We start from the raw sequence: 24,696 nt of genomic DNA, 5'->3' as shown, positions 1-24,696 counted from the left end.
ACCAGCAGCACTCACAACTGTAGCCATGAGATGCTTTGAAAGGCTGGACATGGCTCACATCAACACAATTATCTCAGAAACTCTAGACCCACTCCAATTTGAATACCACCCCAACAAATCCAGAGATGATGCAATCTCTATTGCACTCCACACTGCTCTTTCACACCTGGACAAAACGAACACCTATGTGAGAATGCTATTCATTGACTACAGCTCAGCATAGAATACCATAGTGCCTGCAAAGCTCATCACTAAGCTGAGGACCCTGGGACAAAACATCTCCCTCTGCAACTGGATCCTGGACTTCCTGACGGGCCGCCCCCAGGTGGTAAGGGTAGGTAACAACACATCTGCAAAGCTGATCCTCAACACGGTGGCCTCTCAGGGGTGCATGCTCAGTCTCCTACTGTTCTCCCTGTTCACTCATGACTGCACGGCCAGGCATGACTCCAACACTATCATTAAGTTTGCCAAATGACACAACAGTGGTAGGCCTGATCACCAATAACGATGAGACAACCTATAGGGAGGAGGTCAGAGACCTGACCATGTGGTGCAGGGACAACAACCTCTCCCTCAACGTGATCAAGAGAAAGGAGATGATTGTGGACTACAGGAAAAGGAGGACCGAGTACATCCCAATTTTCATCGATCGGGCTGTAGTGGAGCAGGTTGAGAGCTTCAAGTTCCTTGGCGTCCACATCACCTACAAACTAACTTTGTCCAAGCACACCAAGACAGTCGTGAAGGCACAACAAAACCTATTCCCCCTCAGGAGACTGAAAGGATTTGTCATGGGTCCTCAGATCCTCAAAAGGTTTAACAGCTGCATCATCGAGAGCATTCTGACGGATTGCATCACTGCCTGGTAACGGCAACTGCTCAGCCTCCAACCGCAAGGCACTACAGAGGGTAGTGCATATGGCCCAGTACATCACCGGGGCTAAGCTTCCTGCCATCCATGACCTCTATACCAGGCGATGTCAGAGGAAGGCCCTAAAAATTGCCAAAGACTCCAGCCACCTTAGTCATAGACTATCCTGTCTGCTACCACACGACAAGCGGTACCAGAGCACCAAGTCTAGGTCCAAGAGGCTTCTAAAACTGCTTCTACCCCCAAACCATAAGACTCCTGAACTTCTAATCAAATGGCTACCCAGACGATTTACATTACTCTCTTTTATTTTCAATGCATAGTCACTTTAATAACCCTACCTGCATGTACATATTACCTCAAATTACCTCTACCTGTATATAGCCCCGCTACTGATATTTACTGCTGTTCCTTAATTATTTGTTATTCTTATCTCTTACTTTTTTTGTATTTTCTTAAAACTGCATTGTTGGTTAAGGGCTTGAAAGTAAGCATTTCACTGTAAGGTCTACTACACCTGTTGTAATCGGCAAATGTGACAAATAACATTTGATTTGATTTGAGTTTGATTAGTCAGAGAGTGCCTCTCCACAATTGTTCCTTTGAATCAATAGTGACAATTATAAGTCAAGAGCAACATCCGTGAGAGCATGCCAACTCCACCCTGTTGATTGCTTTACCCTTTGTTTAAAATTGAATTATTCAACGTGTTAACCGAGAATCAATTTCCATCAAATCTGATTTTCCTTTCGTCCCCACGGGGATATGGTAGGACACAGCATTTACAAAATGAATACTGCCATAATTAGGAAGCCATTTGCAAAAATCGATAGCCTAGTACAATGCATAACAAGAGGTGAGGGAGGATCCAGACAACAAGAAAGCATTAAGCAGTGGTGTGCTGGGGCTAAGTGTAAATGGGCCAGTGCTTAGAATAACTTCAGGGATGATTAAGCAGCAATCCAAATAAACTTTGGGGGGCAAAATAAGGCCAAACAACAAAGATTGTTAATTGGATCAATTGTGTCACCACATTCAAAAGAGCCAACCTTGTCCCCTTCGGACTATTTTGTGATGACTTGCAGATCAACCGAACACAAGTGTTGAAACCTTATTTATACTCAGTGGTGGGATGCGTAATGATCTTTGAAAAAAAGACAAGTGAGATACTGGTATTTATTTATTCTTATTTAACTAGGGAAGTCAGTTAAGAACAAATTCTTACTTACAATGACAGCCTACCCCAGTAAAACCCTAACCCGGACAACGCTGGGCCAAATGTGCGCCGCCCAATGGGACTCCCAATTACGGTCGGTTGTGATACAGCCTGGAATCAAACCAGGCATTGCATCTCAGTGCTAAAGGCGTCACTACAGACCCTGGTTCGATTCCCAGAGTGTGTGCACCTATCAGAGGTCCATGAAGTACATGTTTATGAATGTGGTGTTAACTTCTTGGATATAGGGGGTGCTCCTTTAATTTATGGATTTAAAAAACGTTTCCGTTTTAAACAAGATATTTTGTCACGAAAAGATGGTCGACTATGCATATAATTGACAGCTTTGGAAAGAAAACACTCTGACGTTTCCAAAACTGCAAAGATATTGTCTGTGAGTGCCACAGAACTAATGCTACAGGCGAAACCAAGATGAAATTTCATACAGGAAGTGCCCCAGATTTTGAATGTGCTGTGTTCCAATGTCTCCTTATATGGCTGTGTATGGGTCACGAATGAGCTTAGACTTTCTGTCGTTTCCCCAAGGTGTCGACAATATTTGTAGGCAAATCATTGGAAGATTGACCTTAAGAGACTACATCTACCAGGTGGCCGCTTGGTGTCCTCCGTTGCAATTATTGCGCAATCTCCAGCTGCGTGTATTTTTCGTTTGCTTCGAGGAGAAACACAGCTGCCACGAATGATTTATCATCGAATAGATATGTGAAAAACACCTTGAGGATTGATTCTAAACAACGTTTGCCATGTTTCTGTCGATATCATGGAGTTAATTTGGTAAAAAGTTTGGCGTTGTAGAGACTGCATTTTCAGATTTTTTTCTTAGCCAAACGTGATGAACAAAACGGAGCGATTTCTCCTACACAAATAATCTTTTTGGAAAAAATGAACATTTGCTATCTAACTGAGAGTCTCCTCATTGAAAAAATCTGAAGTTCTTCAAAGGTAAATGATTTTATTTGAATGCTTTTCTTGTTTTTGTGAAAATGTTGCCTGCTGAATGCTAGGCTTAATGCTATGCTAGCTATCAATACTCTTACACAAATGCTTGTGTAGCTATGGTTGAAAAGCATATTTTGAAAATCTGAGATGACAGTGTTGTTAACAAAAGGCTAAGCTTGTGAGTGAATATATTTCTTTCATTTCATTTGCGATTTTCATGAATAGTTAGTTAGTGAATCTGTCAGTTTAAGCTCGAGATATTTTGCCTTGGATCCCACTCAATACACCTAGTACTTCTGCATCTGCGATGAAACGTGGCAAAGAAAGCCACAAGTGTCAGGAGACTCGTCTGACGTCGGTACCGTCGATGTGCCAACTTCTGTCTGGTAGAATCCAAACTATTTAGGCTACAAACTAATAGGAACCCAATGTGGAAAGGGGAGATTCTCACGAACTCGATGGAGTTCTCCATTTTGCTCTACGACCCTCACAAATGTCACTCGTCCGAAAGTAACCGGTAACGGATAAATACATTTTAAAAAGTGGGGAAGTATGAAGGTAGTTTTGTGACTACACCAAAAAAAGGGGTGAAATACTGTATGTTATGTTTAAAGAATTAACCACCAGGTCCTCACATGTTTCTTTTACATTAACATGGTACATATTGTTTTCATTACACTTATGATGAACACATAATGACTGTATGCTGTCATACAACAACGGCATCCTTAACACAGAGCATCACATGGTCGACATTAAAAGCAGTCATTATTCTTAGTTCCTTGTATAACGAACATGTAACCAGGCTGTGGAAGAAAGTAATCTTTTCCTCTATCAGGAAATGCTAAATGCTCTGAAGCGCCGCCTTCGCCCAGAAGATTGATCATGCTTTGTGATTGAAGATGAAAATATGATCAATTATTGGCCTAGATGTTATGCCAAACCATGTCAAATGCAGGCTTTAAACCTATTAGGCTTAATGTGGTAATATAACTGGGACCATCTTTTGCACTGATCTACTCATACTACTTTTGTGGGCAAATATATAAAGCAGCCCAGCATGGTCCATTATCTTAAATATATACCAATGTCGGCACAAAAAGACAGAACTATATCACAGTTAAATGTGCTTTCCAACAGGTCCCAGCATTAATGTTATTGCACTTAGCTTGATAAAGTGGGCCTGATTCTATCGTTTTTATTTACTTTTTAACAGCTAGAAGGCCAAATCAAATGAAAATAGGAAAGTGCCTTCTATTTATCCTCAGAGACTGCTACCTGGCTCTAAAATGTAGGCAAAACACATTAGTGACAAATTAAATGCTTTGAAAGGCTGGTCATGGCTCACATCAACACCATTATCCCAGAAACCCTAGACACACTCCAATTCACATACCGCCCCAATAGATGACACAGATGACGCAATCTCAATCACACTCCACATTGCCATTGCACACCTTGACCAAAGGGAAGACCTATGTGAGAATGCTGTGAATTGATTACAGCTCAGCGTTCAACACCATAGTGCCCACAAAGCTCATCACTAAGCTAAGGACCATGGGACTAATCACCTCCCTCTGCAACTGGATCCTGGACATCCTGACGGGTCATCCCCAGGTGGTAAGGGTAGCAACACCACATCTTCCACGCTGATCCTCAACACGGGGGCCAAGCAGGGGTGTGTGATTAGTCCCCTCCTGTACTCCCTGTTCACCCACGACTGTGTGGCAAAGCACGACTCCAACACAATCATTAAGTTTGCTGATGACACAATGGTGGTAGGCCTGACTGACAACGATGAGACAGCCGATAGGGAGGAGGTCAGAGACCTGGCAGTGTGGTGCCAGGACGACAACCTCTCCCTCAACATGAGCAAGACAAAGGAGATGATCATGGACTACAGGAAAAGGAGTGCCGAACACGCCCCCATTCACATCGACAGGACTGTAGTGGAGTGGGTCGAGAGTTTCAAGTTCCTTGGTGTCCACATCAACAACAAACTATTGTCATAACTCTCCTGTGATGATCTGAAGGATCAGGTTACAGTGGGTCTGCTCTACAGGGTGCTCTCTCTCTCTCTCTCTCTTGGAGGAGAGCGGGAAGTCGGTTGTTTTATGGTCGGTCATAAAATGCACTGCTCCTATGCTCTGTAATGTAAACTGTGGAACACAGAGACACTTGGACATCAAAAGTTTGAAAAATTAAACAATATTTCTATTTTTGAGAATGTGGGTGTGGTCCTTGGACACTTAAGGGACAGTCATGGTGAGCGTGTTTCATTTGGTGATCTCATGAAAGACAGGAAACATTCATGTCCTTGGTTGTGTACACTTCCTAATTATGGGGTTCACATCTAGATATTGTGAAACGTATGTGATTAAACATGGAACAATTTGTGCAAAGATGTAATGTGATGTTAACCTTCTAAATGAGAAAATATGGGTTTTCATATGAAGTTAACCAAATCAATGGCCACGCCCAAGTGAGCATAGACATTAGGTTGGTATCATGGACTGCCCTTTTGTCAGAAGTGTGTAAAACCACGTCCTACAACATTTACATATAGTCGGAGAACGCTGGGACGGAGTCCCCATGTTGGAATGGCTACAATTCTATAGGCCATTAGACCAGAAAATATGGAGCTGATGCTACATGTTGAAATGGTTAAGAAATACAACTCTATAGGTCACGGAGACCATACAGCTGTAGTTTTGGCTACACGGCTGGAAATGGTTAAACTCAGACTAATCGATCACTACAGAACAAGAGCAAATCTTAGATGTATAATTACTAGTCCGCAGCTGGAAATGACAAAAGTCTAGTACGAGAATACCGTCAACCACGGAAGCATCTATTCTATGCAACAACCATCTGTACACCTGACGTATCCATTACAACAGACACTATCCAGAGCCGCTGAGAAAGCAACAACTACGAAATACATTATGACGTCTGGGGAAGTTAACCAGAGACTCTGATGAACTGACTCTCCAGCATACGGGCCGGCGATTCTCACAGAGAAGACAACAACATATGGGCATAAATATATACATTGCATTTATTCTCGAATGAGCGGCCATGTGCAAAGGATTAGCATTTCGATGAATATACAGTTAAAGTCAGATGTTTAAATGTATTTGGCTAAGGTGTATGTAAACTCAGTTTTTCACAATTCCTGACATTTAATCCGAGTAAAAATGCCCTGTCTTAGGTCAGTTAGGATCACCATTTCAATATAAGAATGTGAAATGTCAGAATAATAGCAGAGAGACTGATTTCTTTCAGCTTTTATTTCTTTCATCACATTCCCAGTGTGTCAGAAGTTTACATACACTCAATTATTATTTGGTAGCATTGCCTTTAAATTGTTTCACTTGGGTCAAACGTTTTGGGTAGCATTTACACAATAAGTTGGGTGAATTTTGGCCCATTCGCCCTGACAGAGCTAGTCAAGTTTGTAGGCCTCCTTGCTCGCACACGTTTTTCAGTTATGCCCCCACATTTTCTATAGGATTGAGGTCAGGGCTTTGTGATGGCCCTCCAATACCTTGACTTTGTTCTCCTTTAAACATAACTATGGAAGTATGCTTAGGGTCATTGTCCATTTGAAGACCCATTTGCGACCAAGCTTTAACTGATGTCTTGAGGTGATGCTTCAATATATCCACATACTTTTCCTGCCATCTATTTTGTGAAGTACATCAGTCCCTCCTGCAGCAAAGCACCCCCACAATATGATGCTGCCACCCCTGTACTTCACGGTTGGAATGATGTTCTTCGGCTTGCAAGCTTCCCCTTTTTTCCTCTAAACATAACGATGGTGATTATGGCCAAACAGTTATATTTTTGTTTCATCAGACCAGAGGACATTTCTACAAAAAGCCCGATCTTTGTCCCCATGTGCAGTTGCAAACCGTAGTCTGGCTTTTTTATGGCGGTTTTTGAGCAGTGGCTTCTTCCTTGCTGAGAGGCCTTTCAGGTTACGTTGATATAGGACTTGTTTTACTGTGGATATAGATACTTTGTACCTGTTTCCTCCAGCATCTTCACAAGGTCCTTTGCTGTTGTTCTGGGATTGATTTGCACTTTTCGCACCAAAGTACGTTCATCTCTAGGAGACAGAATGTGTCTCCTTCCTGAGCAGTATGACAGCTGTGTGGTCCCATGGTGTTTATACTTGCCTACTATTGTTTGTACAGATGAACGTGGTACCTTCAGGTGTTTGGAAATTGCTCCCAAGGATGAACCAGACATGTGGAGGTCTACAATTTTTTTCTGAGGTCTTGGCTGGTTTCTTTTGATTTTCCCATGATGTCAAGCAAAGAGGCAGGTAGACCTTGAAGGTAAACCTTGAAAAACATCCAAAGGTACATTGCCAATTGACTCGAATGACATCAATTAACCTATCAGAAGCTTCTAAAGCCATGACATAATTTGACATCATTGACATAATTCCAAGCTGTTTAAAGGCACAGTCAACTTAGTGTATGTAAACTTCTGCCCCACAGGAATTGTGATACAGTGAAATATAAGTGAAATAATCTGTCTGTAAACAATTGTTGTAAAAATGACTTGTGTCATGCACAAAGTAGATGTCCTAAACGACTTGCCTAAACGACTTGTTAACAATAAATTTGTGGAGTGGTTGAAAAACTAGTTTTAATGACTCCAACCTAAGTGTATCTAAACTTCTGACGTCAACTGTAATTATCAACTGTGTGTTGTCAATCCATTTTGTCTCTCCCACTCTTTTCTGGGTCCACCCCTTTCAATTGTCTAGCAAGCAGTCATACCGGTTTAGCCCACTAGGGACTTTTCAATGCATTGTGTTAGTAACCAATATCTACCGTTTGTTTGTTTTGTATTTTTGTGATTATTTAGTTAGTAAATAAATAATTAAGCCAATTTGTATATTGCCGATTCATCATTTAGGCTAGGGTTCGTGCAGATATCCAAGGGTTTGAGAACTGATGAGGTAATAACGATACATTAATAGAAGACTAATCGATAAGATATGACCATTTCTGAAGAGTCGATTCAGGAAATAGAGACTCCATAAACATTTTCCCGTGGTGCCCTGATTTCCTGGTTAATTAACGTTTACATGATTAGTTTAATCAGGTAGTAATAATTACACATAGAGAATTGATTTGATAAAATAACAGTCATCACATTTAATGATAGTCCGAACACAACACTATCATTGTCCAAACACACCAACAAAGTTGCGAAGAGAGCACAACAATGACTTTTCCGTCTCAGGGGACTGAAAGATTTGGCATGGTTACCCAGATCCTCAAAAAGTTCTACAGCTGCACCATCAAAAGTATCGTATAGCAACTGCTCGGCATCAGACCGTAAGGTGCTACAGAGGGTAGTTCATCACTGGGGCTAAGCTTCCTGCCATTCAGGACCTATATGCTTGGCAGTGTCATATGAAGGCCCAAAAAATTGTCAGACTCCAGTCACCCATGTCATAAACGATTCCATCTGCCACTGCACGGCAAGCGGCAACTGAGCACCGAGTCTAGCTCCAAAAGGCTCCTTAACAGCTTCTTCCCCAAGCCATAAGGCTGCTGAAAAATTAATAAAATAGCCACCCAGACTATTTGCATTGACCCCCCTACATATCATTTTGGCATTTTCCTATTGGTTTTGTCTACACATAAAATGGATCCATCACTGAAGTTGATAATCAAGCTGTAAAAAGGATGCACTTGAAAACTACAGTTTAATGTAGTGGTCCCCCAATCAGCTTTCTGCCAAGCAGGGAAAAATGTTGAAATCATTGGTGTAAGCATATATTTTATGCGTAACATACCTTATCTAAATATATTTTTTTATGGCTTTGCATTTAAGCAATTTATTTAACCAAGCATATCCAAAGATTTTTTGGACAACTACCCTAAACTGGATCCATATCTACAGTATATTGCAAATAGGTCTATTGTCAATAGGACGTTTTGAAGATGTCTCGTATCGTCTTTCAAAGAACAAACCATCTTAAAGTTTCTACCAGTGTGCTGGGCACGACCACCTCACTCACTCTGTGGTGTTTAAGTTAGATGGTTTGTGTTTAGTCCCACGGCTGTTGACTTACCCGGCTTGTACTCCTTTGTTCTTGTTCACGTTGATGGTGGTGATGGAATGCTTTGCCCCGGACTGCACCTCCCAGTCCACAGTCCACTGGGCATTCTTTGACTTGGTTTGCAGAAGATTCACCCCTTTCTTTGCCTTGACCCTGTAATCGACAGATAAAAGGAATACATCAACTTTATGAACAGTTCATGATTTATCTGCGAGGTCAGAGGTTGTCGGTTTGTTTTTCTACTATAGTTCCATCATGTGCACTGTATTACATTAGGGCAAATGCAATTTCAAAAGATCAATCATTGAAAGTTAATGTAGATCAGTGGTCACCAACCGGTCGATTGCGGCATTCCTAGTCAATCATTAAACATTTCTGTAGAATAGTTAACGATAAAGCCTTGCGCTCCTTGTGCTGTTGGAGGTAGATGCACTTGATTCAGAAACCCTGCATACCGGGTAGGCAAAGTTCTCATTTTGAACCATTTCATTTGCCTGAAGGGAGCTGAATCAAGCTAAATCAAGCCTACTGCACTGGCTAATCGGATAGCTTAAATCACTGAGCCTACAGCTTCCACAACCCCACAGCAAAGTTTGATAATAGCCTACATGAGATTTCATAACTTTTAAAACCACAACCATAGAGAGATTGTCAAAGAATACAGCAAAGAGCAAGTTCATGTTTTTATTCAGCACTGTCAACACTGTTTTTATTCAAGACTTTTGCAAAACATAAGACGTGCTTCTCCTACTTCCACTCGCGCTACAACTAGCACTGCAGCTACAATGAATGTTTCAGTAGGCATGAATTTTCATTATTAGCAGCTTGTCGTGTCTATTTTTATATCGAGGAATATTTCACCTTCTCTGGTCATAGGAACAACATGAATTTGTGCATTAGGCATAGAAAACCTGGTGCGACTCAAGTTTCACCATCAGGTTAGGCTTACTGCACAAACATAATTCCCACAGAACTGTTTTTATTAGGTTAATGTTGCATAGGCTTACATTTTTTAAGTCCTGTTAAAAACAATAATCTGAGCGGTAGCTCTCTGCTTGCTTTTTGATTCCGAAAGTGACCTCGACTCCGAAAAGGTTGGTGATCGCTGATGTATATGGACAATGTGGTGATACAGCTTATCTAAAGACAAAGGCTATTGCACTCGAGAGTATTTCTCATCCAGCCAACTGTATATTAAGCATCAGGAATATTATAAAAATCCACTCCATATTCTTTGGTTTCATAATCTTTTGAGAGAGCTTGAATATTGTACTGCACAAGGGTTTTTAAGACTATTATCCATTTCAGTGACTCTGATTAATTCCCCCATATAAATGAGAGGGTATGAGGAATGTGAATTGAGCTTGCCCTAGCACTCGCACAAAGCCGAGTAATGAGTGAGGGTAGCAAATCAGAAAGGTTCAGCTGTGACTAGTAATAAGCACTGATTCTGTAATACTCTCGCCAGCTTTGTAGCTCTGATAGAGGAAAATGGAGGAGCCTGTGTGAACTACTTCGGCTAAGACATTATTTATTAATTCCACACAGATGCCGTCTGCCATGGCAACTTCTATTAAGCACTGTGCTGAAGTGGATGACTGCTAAACAAGAGCGGTTAGCTCTAAATGCTCCTAATCCTTCAAGGCCATATAGAGAAAATGTTTTGAGTACAAACACATGCTCTGAAAGAGCATTTAAGAAATGACTTCTCTTTAACCCACAATGTGTTTTAATTAACTGTTGTATGTAACCTTGTATGTAACTTATGGAGAATCATCTAGTTTAGCACATATAGCTAACCTGGATTGGTGCATAGCTCTTCATCCATCTAGTCTTGAATACATTTCTCAGATTGTCAAAGAGTGGGGTTAACACCTTCAAACACAACAATCCAGTGATGGCTCTATACAACGGAAATAAACTATATTGACTGACAGGCACTCCTTGCCTCTGGATCATGAACAGCAATCTCAACAATCATCTCGAGCACTCCAATATCTATCTTGTTTATCACTCCAAGTAAACAGCTTTGAGGTTTGACAGTCAGTACAGAGCCTTGCAGCTGAAGAGCCGGAGGAAAAGAGAAGGAAGAAAACCTGGCTGGCAGGGATATGTTCTTAAGAGGGGCATGCTGGGAAAATTAGAATGTTCAAGCCAAGGGGATCGCGAATCAAAAACCTGCAACTGGCAATGTTCACATCTGATACAGAATTGACTCATATCTTTGTTGCAGTGCGGTGGCAGACACAGCTGTGAACCAAATTGTGTGTTTTGCAGAGGTTTGATGGTAACTAATTAACACAACACGATGATGTGTACAGTTTTGGCTTGTCAAAACCTCAAACTCCTTCCCATTGTGCAACTTTGTAGGGATGAGAGTCAGCAGTATGCCTGGCAGGTTGTTCTGCGACCTATACATCGTAATTCTGATCATATTTATTCAGGCTCTTGTAATCATATATCAATTTGATTTTATAACTAGGCAAGTCAGTTAAGAACAAATTATTATTTACAATGACGGCCCCTTGTTCAGGTGCAGAACGACTCCTTGTCTCCTTGTCAGCTCGGGGATTCGATCTAGCAACCTTTCAGTTACTGGCCCAATGCTCTAATCACGAGGCTACCTGCCACCCCAAGGCTGACCAAACACTTAAAAAGGGTGACCGCAAATTAATTGAGGGGGTGAATCTTTCTGTCGGCTTAACCCTCAACTGGTTTCAAACGCTCCCTCCCTGTGAACAGCCTGCTCCCTCTGCACTCTCTCCCTTTGCCTTTAAACTGCCTGCTCCCTACGCACTCCCTCCCTTTGCCTTTAAACTGCCTGCTCCCTACGCACTCCCTCCCTTTGCCTTTAAACTGCCTGCTCCTTACGCACTCCCTCCCTTTGCCTTTAAACTGCCTGCTCCCTACGCACTCCCTCCCTTTGCCTTTAAACTGCCTGCTCCCTACGCACTCCCTCCCTTTGCCTTTGAACTGCCTGCTCCCTACGCACTCCCTCCCTTTGCCTTTAAACTGCCTGCTCCCTACGCACTCCCTCCCTTTGCCTTTAAACTGCCTGCTCCCTACGCACTCCCTCCCTTTGCCTTTGAACTGCCTGCTCCCTCTGCACTCACCTGATGACTGGACCATGACCAAGAGAGGCTGCAGCTCCCTGTTTTTCAATGAGGCCTAGGTTTACTCTTATCTCCCGCTCTACGCTGCTGCCCGCCCTCTGAAAAAAACACCTTCATTTTCAAATGGTAAATCTCTGAAGGTGCAAGGCAAGATTTGAATCTCTGTACGCAGTTATCGCACGCATCTTTCCCTAGGGAGTGAATCTGTGTGGAGGAACGGTGCACACCTGGAGTGTGACCTTTCCAAACAGTAAACCCACAAACAGAGTTGGATTGGTTTGGTTCAGATGAAAGAAGACGGCTCTAAAGATCTTGCCCAGCTCTAAGTGTCCCCTTCAGTACCAAGCTACGATTAGCAGACCACCTCCCGGTAAACAAGACAGAACACAGTGGGACTCCAACTGTTCAAAGTTGGCAAGGAGTCAACACCAAGACTTGGTTGTTAATGTGGTTTCCAGCCATCTGAATCAATGGCTTATAGGCAGTATTAATCCAGGTAGTGTAACGGGCTATGTTTATTCTTCACATGTACACCAATCAAATTACAGCAAAGAGAAGGTTTTAACTGGAAACGAAAATATTAATAGAAACACTGTTGATTGTTCTTTAGGTTCAAGTCTAGCGCCCAATCCAGCCATATCCGCCTCTTCCTTCACTTTCCTTCCCCGTTTTCAGACTCTCCCCGACACAACTCTCCTGTGTGTGAAATTATCCAGCATCCACAACAAATCCTTTGTTTAGAGACCACTCACAGATTGCACATCAGATTTTTGGCAGTTGTTAGAGGTAGCATGTTGCGGTGAGGAGTGACAAAAACAAACATTTGACCATGTTGGCGGTGACAACAGCTCACAGAAAGTGATTTGCCAACGTTGGGCTTTCACGTCGGTACCCTTGTAAGACCTCGATAAACAAATACAGGGAAAAAAGTTAAGTAAATAGGAACTAAAATGTCAGCACTAGAATTTCCCAAAGGCATAATCTGCACTCCCTTTTGCTCTACTGCAAAAACAGGGCCTCTTCAACAACTAAATTTGGTCAGCAAAGCCTTTTTCCACTCATCTGTCGACTGAAGCTCCATTCGTTTCTCTGATAGGCCACGTTAGAGACAACTTCTCCACTTGGAGTTCTGCAGTCAAAACAAAGTCCCATTCCATGACAATATATTATTTGGCTATCAATGTATGCTTGTCCTTGGCCCTGTGCTTGATGCAGTGCCCGTTTCATGTGATTCAATCTGTGACATAACAGCTCGGCATGATATGTTTAAGGAAGCTTGCGAAACCTTATTACATGTTTCCAGGATTTTGCACCCTTGAATTGGCAGCTTTTAAAAAAAATGTTACTTAACTAGGCAAGTCAGTTAAGAACAAATTCTTATTTACAATGACGGCCTTCCCCAGCCAAACCTGGACGATGCTGGGGCCAATTGTGCGCCGCCCTATGGGACTCCCAATCACGGCAGGATGCGATACAGCCTGAATTCGAACCAGGGACCGTAGTGATGCCTCTTGCACTGAGATGCAGTGCCTTCGACTGCTGCGCCACTCGGGAGTCCGAGTTTGATGTAATGTGAGGCTTAAACATATTCCGGTACCACTCCACTTAAGCCATGAATTGCACTGACAGAGCTATTATTTCAAAACTGCCACAACAACCATGGATTATGTTTACAAGGTGCGCTGCAAGTGACTGCTGTAGAAAATAGCACAAGAGACTATTAAATAACCTTTTAACCACAAAGGTACCATTCAACCGGGGTTCATTGAAGGTCCACAAGCAGTTCATGAGTAGTTATTTATTGAATTGGGATCTCATATATTGTGTATGCCAGACCTTGAGACTCACTGTTCGGCATTAAAATACAATGTTGACCATAGTCCTTTCTGATATCCCTCATACCTGTATATTATATCAAAAGTAAAGTCTCGTCAGGCCCAAAGTTGACTAAAGAGATAGAGAAAGCGAGAGAGAGAGACCTTAGTTTTGCATCGCCTCGGGGGAGCAGCACATGCCTCCTGCTCATTATTGTGGGAATATGAGAGGAACATCAATACGAGGATGTGTCAACCTCCCTCTCTAGCCATGTGGACATTCTGCCATAATTGGCAGCGGGCAGCCATCAGGACAGATGTTCGCTTTGCAAAGAGATGCCTGGCACCCCAAAAAGATTGGATGCACTTGTCACAATGCTGATGCTCGTCTGATGGTAAACCGAGTGGCCAGCCTAGGCCATGTGACGGGGCAGCCGCCATGGGTCGGGAATTATCAGCATCTTCAGTAATCTCTCGCTAAAACAAAAGACGATATGGGACGTGGACAGCGAGGGATGACCCGACAGTCAGGATTTACACTAATCTGACAAATCATCTGAGGAGAAAAGGACCAAAGGCACGTATAATAGTTTTCTTGGGGCTCTTTCGAAGATGCAGAGTATAGGAGCGTATAACTGGCGATCTGACATGAGCATGCGTAAAGTGTATTAATCTGAGAAAAACAGTTTTGACAAAAGCAGCAAAGCGTAACCGAATAATGACGATCATGTTTGTATTCGTAACTGTCCAACTACAAGTCTCAAAAGGCAAAACAACTTTTAAGTCATCCTGATTATTTGAGCTGATAAAAGTTTGCACTTAATTTGATCAGCTTTACACCTGGCTCGTTGTTTTGACTCATCTCGCGGTCATGGCAGGGTTAAGTAGTTTCCGCAGACCAAATAGGCAATGAGAAAAAAGTGTAGAAAACCAAAACAGAGAAGATGCAGAGCTGCCTCATTACAATCACAACAAGAGTTTCAAAAGCTGTTTCAAATATGGCTCCTGACTACTTACAATGAAATGCAATTACAGTACCCAAAACAGAGGCTGCCTTGGAGGGAGGATGGGTTGAGAGAGCAGGTTACGGCTCCTGTCTTATCTTTAAGTAGTGAGGTGGGCTGATGTGTTTCCCTCAAGTGGAGACTCCATTATCTGTGCCCTGATGGCACTGATGCAAATGCAGCCATCTGCACATACGCACGCACACACACACACACAAACCACAGACATGCAGGTGCACACACTCAGGCACACAAACACACATCCTGACGGCACTGATGCATGCAGCTATCTGCACACACAAACACTTATGCACACACACACACACACACACACACACACACACACACACACACACACACACACACACACACACACACACACACACACACACACACACACACACACACACACACACACACACACACACACACACACACACACACAGGCACTGCATGACGGTGGTAGGGACAACGGTGGCTGGGAATCCGTCCTCCTGAAAAACAATTATTCTAAGTAGTTTTCCCATCAGCCAAAGCCATGAGCAGAAGACCCTCGGGTGAGCCAGAACCTTTCTGTGGAGGCAATCGGGGAAAAGCCGCTCTCCAATTTATTTGATAAGGCGAGTGGAACTGAGCGCTGCCAACAGCCGAAGAGAACAAGAAAATCAGGGCTTCTCTGAAACCAAGTTGCTGACATTTTCAGAGTTCACATCAGAGAGAGAGAGAGAGAGAAAGAGAGAGAGAGACGTTTGCACATATGAATGCTGCCAGAACAAAAGCAAGTTGTCACATTGTGATTGGATACTCGTTTACTCTCTGTGAGGAATCTGAATACCGATACACTTGACAAGGTAAAATGATTTTCAGGGTGGGGGAGCTTTGACACCGGAAGCAGTGTGAGATTAAGTGCTGGGGAGAACTCTATTATTGTTATGTGGTTCAGAGAGCTTCTCCATCCGTCTTGATGCGGCGTCTCATCTCTCCACCCCTCTTGCCTACAGAAAATAAACATTAGCGCCATATTCATTTGATGTCGAAATAAATTTCATTTTGAGCACTTCTAAAGATCAACGAAATATCAGATTATATCCACTGCTCATTGAATGTCAGAGGAAATACAGGAGACCTGGGATGGGCTGACAGAGTAAGGAAACAAGAGGACTAAAGGGACAATCCCTCGATTTGGGTCAGCTTGGTTTTGGAAGGCCCCACATACATCATAAAGCATCCGGTACAAAAATTAAAACTAAAAGAGAAAAACAAATCCCACCAATTGATTAAACGATTACACACAATGATAAAAGTGGGGATAGGCGAGCACACAGCTTCCCAACGCAAACCTAGAGCTTCTAAACAGTGATGCCTCATGCTGTTGTTGCTACTGTGAGTGGGCCAGTTCTGTTCTCCAAAGGAAACCTCTTTTCATCCTTTTCTCTCACGCACCAACTCTCATTATGTTCACACTGTCCTGTCAACCATACCTCCCCTTTCTACTCCCATGCATGATTGCCTTCCTCTTTCACCCCCTCGCCCCTTCCTCACTCACTGTCTATCCTCTTCAATAAATCACTTCCAACACATAGCTGTTCAATTAAAATTTGACTAGATATTGCTGGGGGCTTGTCTGTCTAATCAGGGGCCCTGTAGATATAGGTAATTCGTCTCACGAACCTACTACGCCGGATGCCCTGATAAACCATCATGTAGCAGTCATGGCCTGTATTGACCAGCGCCTTTAAAGATAATTGCATTTTCATATCTCCCCAGCGAAATGGTGAGCCGTCTTCTTCATAGACAGTAAATGGAGACGACAGCTACTCACTGGCGCAACCTCCTCCTTTACTGCCCTGCAACACAGACTCTCAGACTCATAGTTCTACTATATGGGTGTTGTGGAAGTGCAATACCATGAAGGAGCCAGCAGGTGGCCGTCTGCTCACTGGGAGAAAAGGGTTTGCAGAAGTGGGGCTATGAGAGGGATACTGGGTGGGGAAGGTGTTAAAGTTATATTGGGTGGGGTTTTGGTGTGAATAAATGTAAAATGTGATCCTCACATGATAAGATATGCTGCGATTTCGAGCTGGATTCAAAAGGACAATTGCTAGTTTGCCATATACCCTATCTGGACTGTGTTAATCTTTTTCCCATTTCTAGACTTCAGGCAGGTGCTTCAGACCCACATAGCCAGGTGATTTATCAACAAATGATACTCAGTTTGGGCAATGTCTCGATAAATGTGTAAAAAAAAAAAATCAACATCACCTAAGTCATTAAGCATCTCTCCACAAAAAACAAAGATAGAAAAAAAGTTGAAAGGAAATCAAGCTAACCAGTAGCACTGCAGCGTGCTTCCAAATGGCATGTTACCATTACTCCCCGTGACCTCCGCCTTAACTCCAGGTGGAAATGTGCCACTGTTTAATATACTCCGACCTGTCCTCACTACAACCTCGCCTTAATCTATTTCCCCAGGCTGCTGTTAAATCGCTCTGCTTCAGCTCCATCCATCTGCTCCCTTTCTTACCCTCCCCCCCTCTCTTAACCCTCCCTTACTGATCCAAATAACTGTGCCTTGAGTTGAACGCTGATTAGGAGGCAGCGCTTTCCGGTTCACCACTCTTGGAGTTGGAGGAGGAGAGCAACAGCGTAGGGAGATATATCTGTCTGCATATTGGTTGGTTGGTTCCCCTGGCCAGCGATTACATGCCCATAGTGAATTTGGACAGTCGTTGCCCAGGATGGCCTTTAAAAAAAATCTAAATCAACACATCCAGACCGCCTCAAATGAGGTCTCCATCGACAATCAAAGCAAAATGCGCTGGGCTCTGCTTTTCAAATGTCAATATTGGATCTAGTTTACACACCTTCCATATAACTTCATTTTTGAAAACGATGGAGGATGTTTGTAAAGTGGGAGCGGCTAAGCCAAATGAAGCGTAACGTGGAGGCAGAGCAGTTGATCGGTATTGTAACTGACCCTGATAATGATAACCATCACTGGCCATCAAACTGTAAAACTTCAAGCGTGTGCAATAGCTAATTAAAACAATGCGGGATAGTAAAACTCAGCAAAATCATTCAAGGCCTGGTGCATTAGGTGAGGGCTGCGGAATGACTTGGATTGCATTTCAAGAGGTTATTCCACTCCAAAAACACACACACACACACACACACACACACACACACACACACACACACACACACACACACACACACACACACACACACACACACACACACACACACACACACACACACACACACACACACACACACACACACACACACACACACAGAGTCAAGGTTCCACCACAAAATCCTAAGGGGGCACAAAGTATGCCATAATCATTATACTTAAATCTATGTGTAAAAAAGATGTTTATTTTTCTGCATATCTAAGCATACCTCTTAAGCTGTCTGTATCTTCCTGACAGTTTTTTTTTTAAAGAAACAAAATACTTCTCTGCATCTCTGCTGAGATCTGGGTAAAATATTGAAAGCAATGTGAGTATTATTCAGTACATTTAGTAATTGCTTGCTTTTGTAAAGTCTAGCAACCTTGCCAGCAGGCATGCCAGCTAAGATAGTTAGACAAGCTACTGTAACTTGATTGATAGACTGAAATGGCTTCTTGGTAGGTAATGATGAAGTTGGGAGATTGGAAACCTATCTGGGCTAGCTAAAGCCAATTTCATACAATTGCTAGGTGGCTCGTAGTATTACATAGAAACAACAAACAATGATATTTTTTTAAACAGGACACATCTGAGGGGAACGGGCCCCTGTGCCCCCTATGGGCATGACACCTCTGAGAAAAAAAAAACATTGACAGGGGTGACAATGACACCACTCCCTCTTTCAAAAAAGAAAGCCGTGAAATACCTAGACCGCTGAGCTGGAAGAGTGCCTTAACCCGTCGTCGTTGGCGTGACAATTTGCAATCCATGTTACATCAAGGGCTCAGGCCAGATCACGAGGCATCATGGCTGATGAGGGAACATGTACTTTTCACATGCTCAGGGCCATGTGGTTTTTACAGCAAGTTTGCTGAAATGGAAGAAAGCATTATTTTGTGCAACCAGGCTTTTATAAAAGCAGCATAATACTCTCTCGATCTCACTCTCCTTTTTCTCTCCCTCCTACATGAGACAGTGCAGAGCAATTAAGGACAAAACCTAACCCTGAGCTGAGCCTGCTGACTGTGCCAAACAGGCCAAGCACATTTGGTATTTTCACCCTCTGGACTATTATCGGTGGGGTATTATTTGTCAGAGAGGTAATGTGACACAATGCCCAAGGCATTGACACATCATCTTTCTAAGGCAACTGAAGCCAACACTAGCATTTCAAAGCAATTGACATGAAAATAAACCATTGACATGAAATCCCGACAAATAAGACAGGCTAGTCTGATGGAAATACAGTGCATTCAGAAAGTATTCAGACCCTTTGACTTTTTCCACATTTTGTTACATTGCAACATAATTCTAAAATTGATTAAATAAATGAAAATCCTTAGTAATCTACACACAATACCACTTAATGACAAAGCAAAAACAGGTTTTTAGACATTTTAGCAAATGTATTAAAAATAAAAAACAAATATACCTTATTCACATAAGTATTCAGACCTTTTGCTATGAGACTCTAAATGGAGCTCAGGTGCATCCTGTTTCCATTGATCATCCTTGAGATGTTTCTACAACTTGATTGAAGTCCACCTGTGGTAAATTCAATTGATTGGACATTATTTGGAAAGGCACACACCTGTCTATATAAGGTCCCACAGCTGACATTGGATGTCAGAGCAAAAACAAGCCATGAGGTCGAAGGAATTATCCATAGAGCTCAGAGACAGGATTGTGTTGAGGCACAGATCTGGGGAAGGGTACCAAACATTTTTTGCAGCATTGAAGGTCCCAAAACACACAGTGGCCTCCATCATTCTTAAATGGAAGAAGTTTGGAACCACCAAGACTCCTAGAGCTGGCCGCCCGGCAAAACTGAACAATTGGGGAGAAGGGGCTTGGTCAGGGAGGTGACCAATAACCCAATAATCACTCTGACTGAGCTCTAGAGTTGGAGAACCTTCCAGCAGGACAATCATCTCTGCAGCACTCCACCAATCAGGCCTTTATGGTAGAGTGGCCAGACGGAAGCCACTCCTCAGGAAAAGGCACATGACAACTGCTTGGAGTTTGCCAAAAGGCACCTAAAGACTATCAGGCCATGAGAAACAAGATTGGTCTGATGAAAACAGAGTTGAACTCTTGGGCCTGAATGCCAAGCATCACGTCTGGAGGAAACCTGGCACCATCCCCTACGGTGAAGCATGGTGGTGGCAGCATCATGCTGAGGGGATGTTTTTCAGCGGCAGGGACTGGGAGAATAGTCAGGATTGAGGGAAAGATTAATGGGGCAAAGTGCAAATAAATCCTTGATTAAAACCTGCCCCAGAGAGATCAGGACCTCAGACTGGGGCGAAGGTTCACCTTCCAACAGGACAAACCTAAGCACACAGCCAAGACAATGCAGGAGTGGCTTCGGGACAAGTCTCTGAATGTCCTTGAGTGGCAAAGCCAGAGCCCGGACTTAGACCCAGTCGAACATCTGTGACCTGAAGATAGTTGTGCAGCAACGCTCCCCATCCAACTTGACAGAGCTTGAGAGGATCTGCAGAGAATAATGGGAAAAACTCCCCAAAAACAGGTGCACCAAGCTTGGTAGCTTCATACCCAAGAGGAATCAATGCTAAAATTGCTGCGGAAGGTGCTTCAACAAATAACTGAATAGGGTCTGAATACTTAAGTAAATGTAATATTTTCATTTTTTAATGTTTTATAAATTAGCAAACATTTCTAAAACCCTGTGTTGGCTTTGTCATTATGGGGTATTGCATGTAGATGAGGAAAAACACGTCAGACTAATAACATTTGGAAAAAGTCAAGGGCTCTGAATACATTCCAAAGGCACTGTATGCTCCACTTCCAAGTGAGCTTCATATTAGGGTTTTCAAGAAAATGAGGGTAAGAAAAAAAGTTCAAATTTAACCAGTGACTGGGGCTGTTCTATCAAATCTCCATTATAACAAATCAATGTAAAATCATTCAATTATCATGGAAGGGAACAGGCCCACCAATCAGTTGCCATGGGAACAAATGATGCAGTGAACCAGGCAAATTATTAAATAATGTGTACCAATTTGTAGGGAAATTAGTTCTGTCACTTGTGTCTCTTGGCAAAATATTTGAGAGACTTAATTTCCTATAGAAAAAAGACAGAAAGAGAATTAAGCAACATTCTCCCCCAACTATTTGAACCGCTGTAAGAGTTGTGTTCTGAAAATAAATGAAGACTTCTTTCTCTCTTGTGTTTTGCATATGAAAAGGCAGTTAAATGCCTAGCATCTGCTTTGGTATTAAAGATTGAAGTGTCCAAATGTTAGACGGAGAAGGGCTTGGGTCACGGAAGTCTTGTCTTAGCCTACTGCTGCAAAACCCCACACATTTCCCCACATGCAATTCACATGCAATTCACAGCATACTGTATTTTTGCGATCCTCATAGTATCTGGCATCACAGCTGAGCTGTATATCAAAACTCATGTCATTGGATAAAAGGATTACTTTCAGTTGAGTGTTAGAATTTAAAAGCATTGAAATTAATGTTGGTGTAATGACTTTGGATGCCAAACTTGATCCCTTTAAATACGAGATTAAACTTTATTAACCTAAAGGGGTGAAAAACTAATGCTGTTTAGTACATATGGTTGAGTTTCACATACTTTGAATGGTCACATAAAATCATCTTTAATATACGCCAATATAGTATGGTGGCTGGTAAGTTTAATTTAATTCCCAAATTATACAGCTCGATTATACAATATCTTGTTTAATGTCAATACTTCAACTAATATGGCCATATGACATACTCTCATATCAGTATGTAGGCCAGTAATAGTAGCATAGCATTTGTGTTATAATCTCCACCCGGCACAGCCAGAAGAGGACTGGCCACCCCTCATAGCCTGGTTCCTCTCTAGGTTTCTTCCTAGGTTTTGGCCTTTCTAGGGAGTTTTTCCTAGCCATCGTGCTTCTACACCTGCATTGCTTGCTGTTTGGGGTTTTGGGCTGGGTTTCTGTACAGCGCTTTGAGATATCAGCTGATGTAAGAAGGGCTATATGAATAAATGTGATTTGATTTGATTTAGTAGCAGTAGCTAGCATCAACATTAGCCACCAATGAAAAGAGTGGCACTCCCACATACCGCCCCCAACTCCCAGAACACCTGGGCCCCTTGTCCTGATCCTAAACACCACATATCATGCCCTGAGGGACTCCTTGGCACAATAATGGCATGCCGAGCCCGAGGTCTGGGGACTTCTGCTGGAACATGGCTGTCTGTTCCAATCGGCTGTCTGCCGTACACAGGGCTCCCCTACTCCGACAACACACAGCCCAAACAGGGGCTTAGTGGGCACACTGTGGAGCCACAGAGGGAGAACTCCACCCCGCATGGCTCTTTATGGGTTGTCTAAACGTTCTGGAGGAACAGCTGCTGAGATGAGGGATCAGCTTAGCATCAATTGTTACCCATAGAGAACAAGGCATAGAGAACAAAATCAACAGCACTAGGTTGGCTAGCTGTTGTGTTGGCGGTTTTTATTAGTAAGAATAGATGTAGATTTGATAGTGCCATATTTTGATCTTATTATAGTGGAAAGCATACCATCTGATGGCCAAAATGGCTGCCAAACACAAGTGAGTATTAGGATTCCAGGAAACCCACCACAACACTGCATCCTATGGGAATCTCTCCATGGTGCACTTGTCTGGAAACACAACCATGCCTTCAAAAGCCTGACATCTTTAGAGTAAGAAACTCACTTTTTTCACCCTAAACAGACACATTTTCTATTCTAGGCAAGAAGGCAGACATGAAGCGCGAGGGAGAGAGAGTCCAATCAGCTATTTCATGGCTATTTTAACCCTGGGTCTCTTGATTGTCTATTGGGCTTTAATAACTTCAATAAAACGGTAAGGGGGTCATGGCTCTCTCACAGAGCTGAGAGGCTGCGAGACTAAATAGCCATTAGAGAGCATGGGAGGGCATAGGACATATCTATAACAAATCTGCCCCAGTGAGCTGGCAGGCATCAATAATAAGGGGCTCCAGCTTCTCAAATGTATTCTCAAATAAATCAGCCTCACATAATGACCTCAGTTCAAGGGAGGCCAAGGGAACGTCTACTGAGGGTCCTTTGGGAAAAAAATAGAGAAACGTGTTTGGTCAGAGCTGTCATGGGGGCTTTACCCTGCTATGAGGTTGGAGTGCAGTTGCATCAGCATACAGGTGGAGGAAAATATCAACAGTGATAGAGGATGGAAAGGCCAACATAGGTTGAGATGCTCGAGGAATAGAGAGAGGCATTTCACTAAAGAGAGGTGGTGAATTGCTTAAAACCAACGTTTTCAGGAACAGTGGAAATACACTGACATTCAGTTTAGCTGAATACGCAACTGTATGCAACTGCAATACAGAAACGTGTTTCTAGTTTCTCTTATCAAAGGTGTGACGAGCAAATCTTTATTTTACCTTATCAATCATCTATTTCCTTTATATAAACAATGTTCAAACTGCTCACATTTTCATGATACACACTTAGCATTTGCCCTGCTAAGTTTGCTAGCTAACCTTATCACCCCTCAATAGAGGGTAATTAAAATGTTTCAAAACCTGTCACCACTTAGGAAATACACATACTATGGGTCACATCCAGCTCATTACTACACCAAATCTACATTACGCTTCTATTCGAAAAGTGGCCATATTTGGCCATCTTCACCGCTACTTGTGGCGAGGTTGAGCGCCATTTTTTTGCATCAGCCAGTAGCGGGACAATCGCCGGTTGATTAATTGATTATGCTATAGAGAGCGAAAGAGTGAGTTGCAAGTCTCTGATGCAAATTATTGATTGCATCAGAGACTATTGAGTAATTCTATTGAGTAATTCTGGTGACAAAATCTGTTTAAAGGCAACATTCATCTTGCCGGCGACCACTGAAGGCAGCAACCGCTCAGCTAATACTCAACCCAAGGATAGACATCAATATGGGAAAAGTCAGGTTAATCAAGCATCAGTATTGCAGCACTCATACAGTGCATTCGGAAATCTTATTTGAAAAGATGGTGCCGAAAGATAGGGCAGCCGCGCTTCTAGCCCCTAGGAAACTTTGCAGTATTTCATTTCTTGATGTGTTATTTCGTACACTATTAGCCCAGAAAAGTATTTGTGTTATTACATACAACCGGAAAGAACGTTTGAACATGAGAGGTGGTAACTCACCAGCATTACGACTTCCCGAATAGGATCCTTTGTTCATACCCCCAGGGCAATTGAACTGAACCCAGAGGCGGATCCAAAACACTACCGGCGGAGAAGCGTACACCCACCGCATCCAGAGTATATTACTCGCTAATGTTCAGTCTCTGGATAATAAAGTTGACCAGCTCAGGGCGAGGATTTACTTCCAGAGACTGTAACATACTCTGTTTCATGGAAACAAATCTTTGTCCGTATAGCCAGCTGGGTTCTCAGTTCATCGCGCTGACATAGATAAATATATC

General features: G+C 42.7%; 1 protein-coding gene across 2 annotated transcripts in view; it reads right to left on the bottom strand.

The window, feature by feature from the left end:
• Nucleotides 1–24,696, bottom strand: part of LOC118390928 (transmembrane protein 132E-like) — a 367,227-nt gene that overhangs the window by 52,160 nt on the left and 290,371 nt on the right. For both annotated transcript variants that reach the window (XM_035781771.2, XM_035781769.2), the window contains exon 3: nucleotides 9,151–9,291. In XM_035781771.2, the coding sequence (XP_035637664.1) occupies nucleotides 9,151–9,291 (141 nt within the window). The remainder of the gene's footprint in view (nucleotides 1–9,150; nucleotides 9,292–24,696) is intronic.

Source organism: Oncorhynchus keta, chromosome 12 (genome assembly GCF_023373465.1).
Source record: "Oncorhynchus keta strain PuntledgeMale-10-30-2019 chromosome 12, Oket_V2, whole genome shotgun sequence".
Taxonomy (NCBI): Eukaryota; Metazoa; Chordata; class Actinopteri; order Salmoniformes; family Salmonidae; genus Oncorhynchus; species Oncorhynchus keta.
Note: the sequence above shows the minus strand (reverse complement) of the source record. Positions and strands in the feature narration are given on the sequence as shown.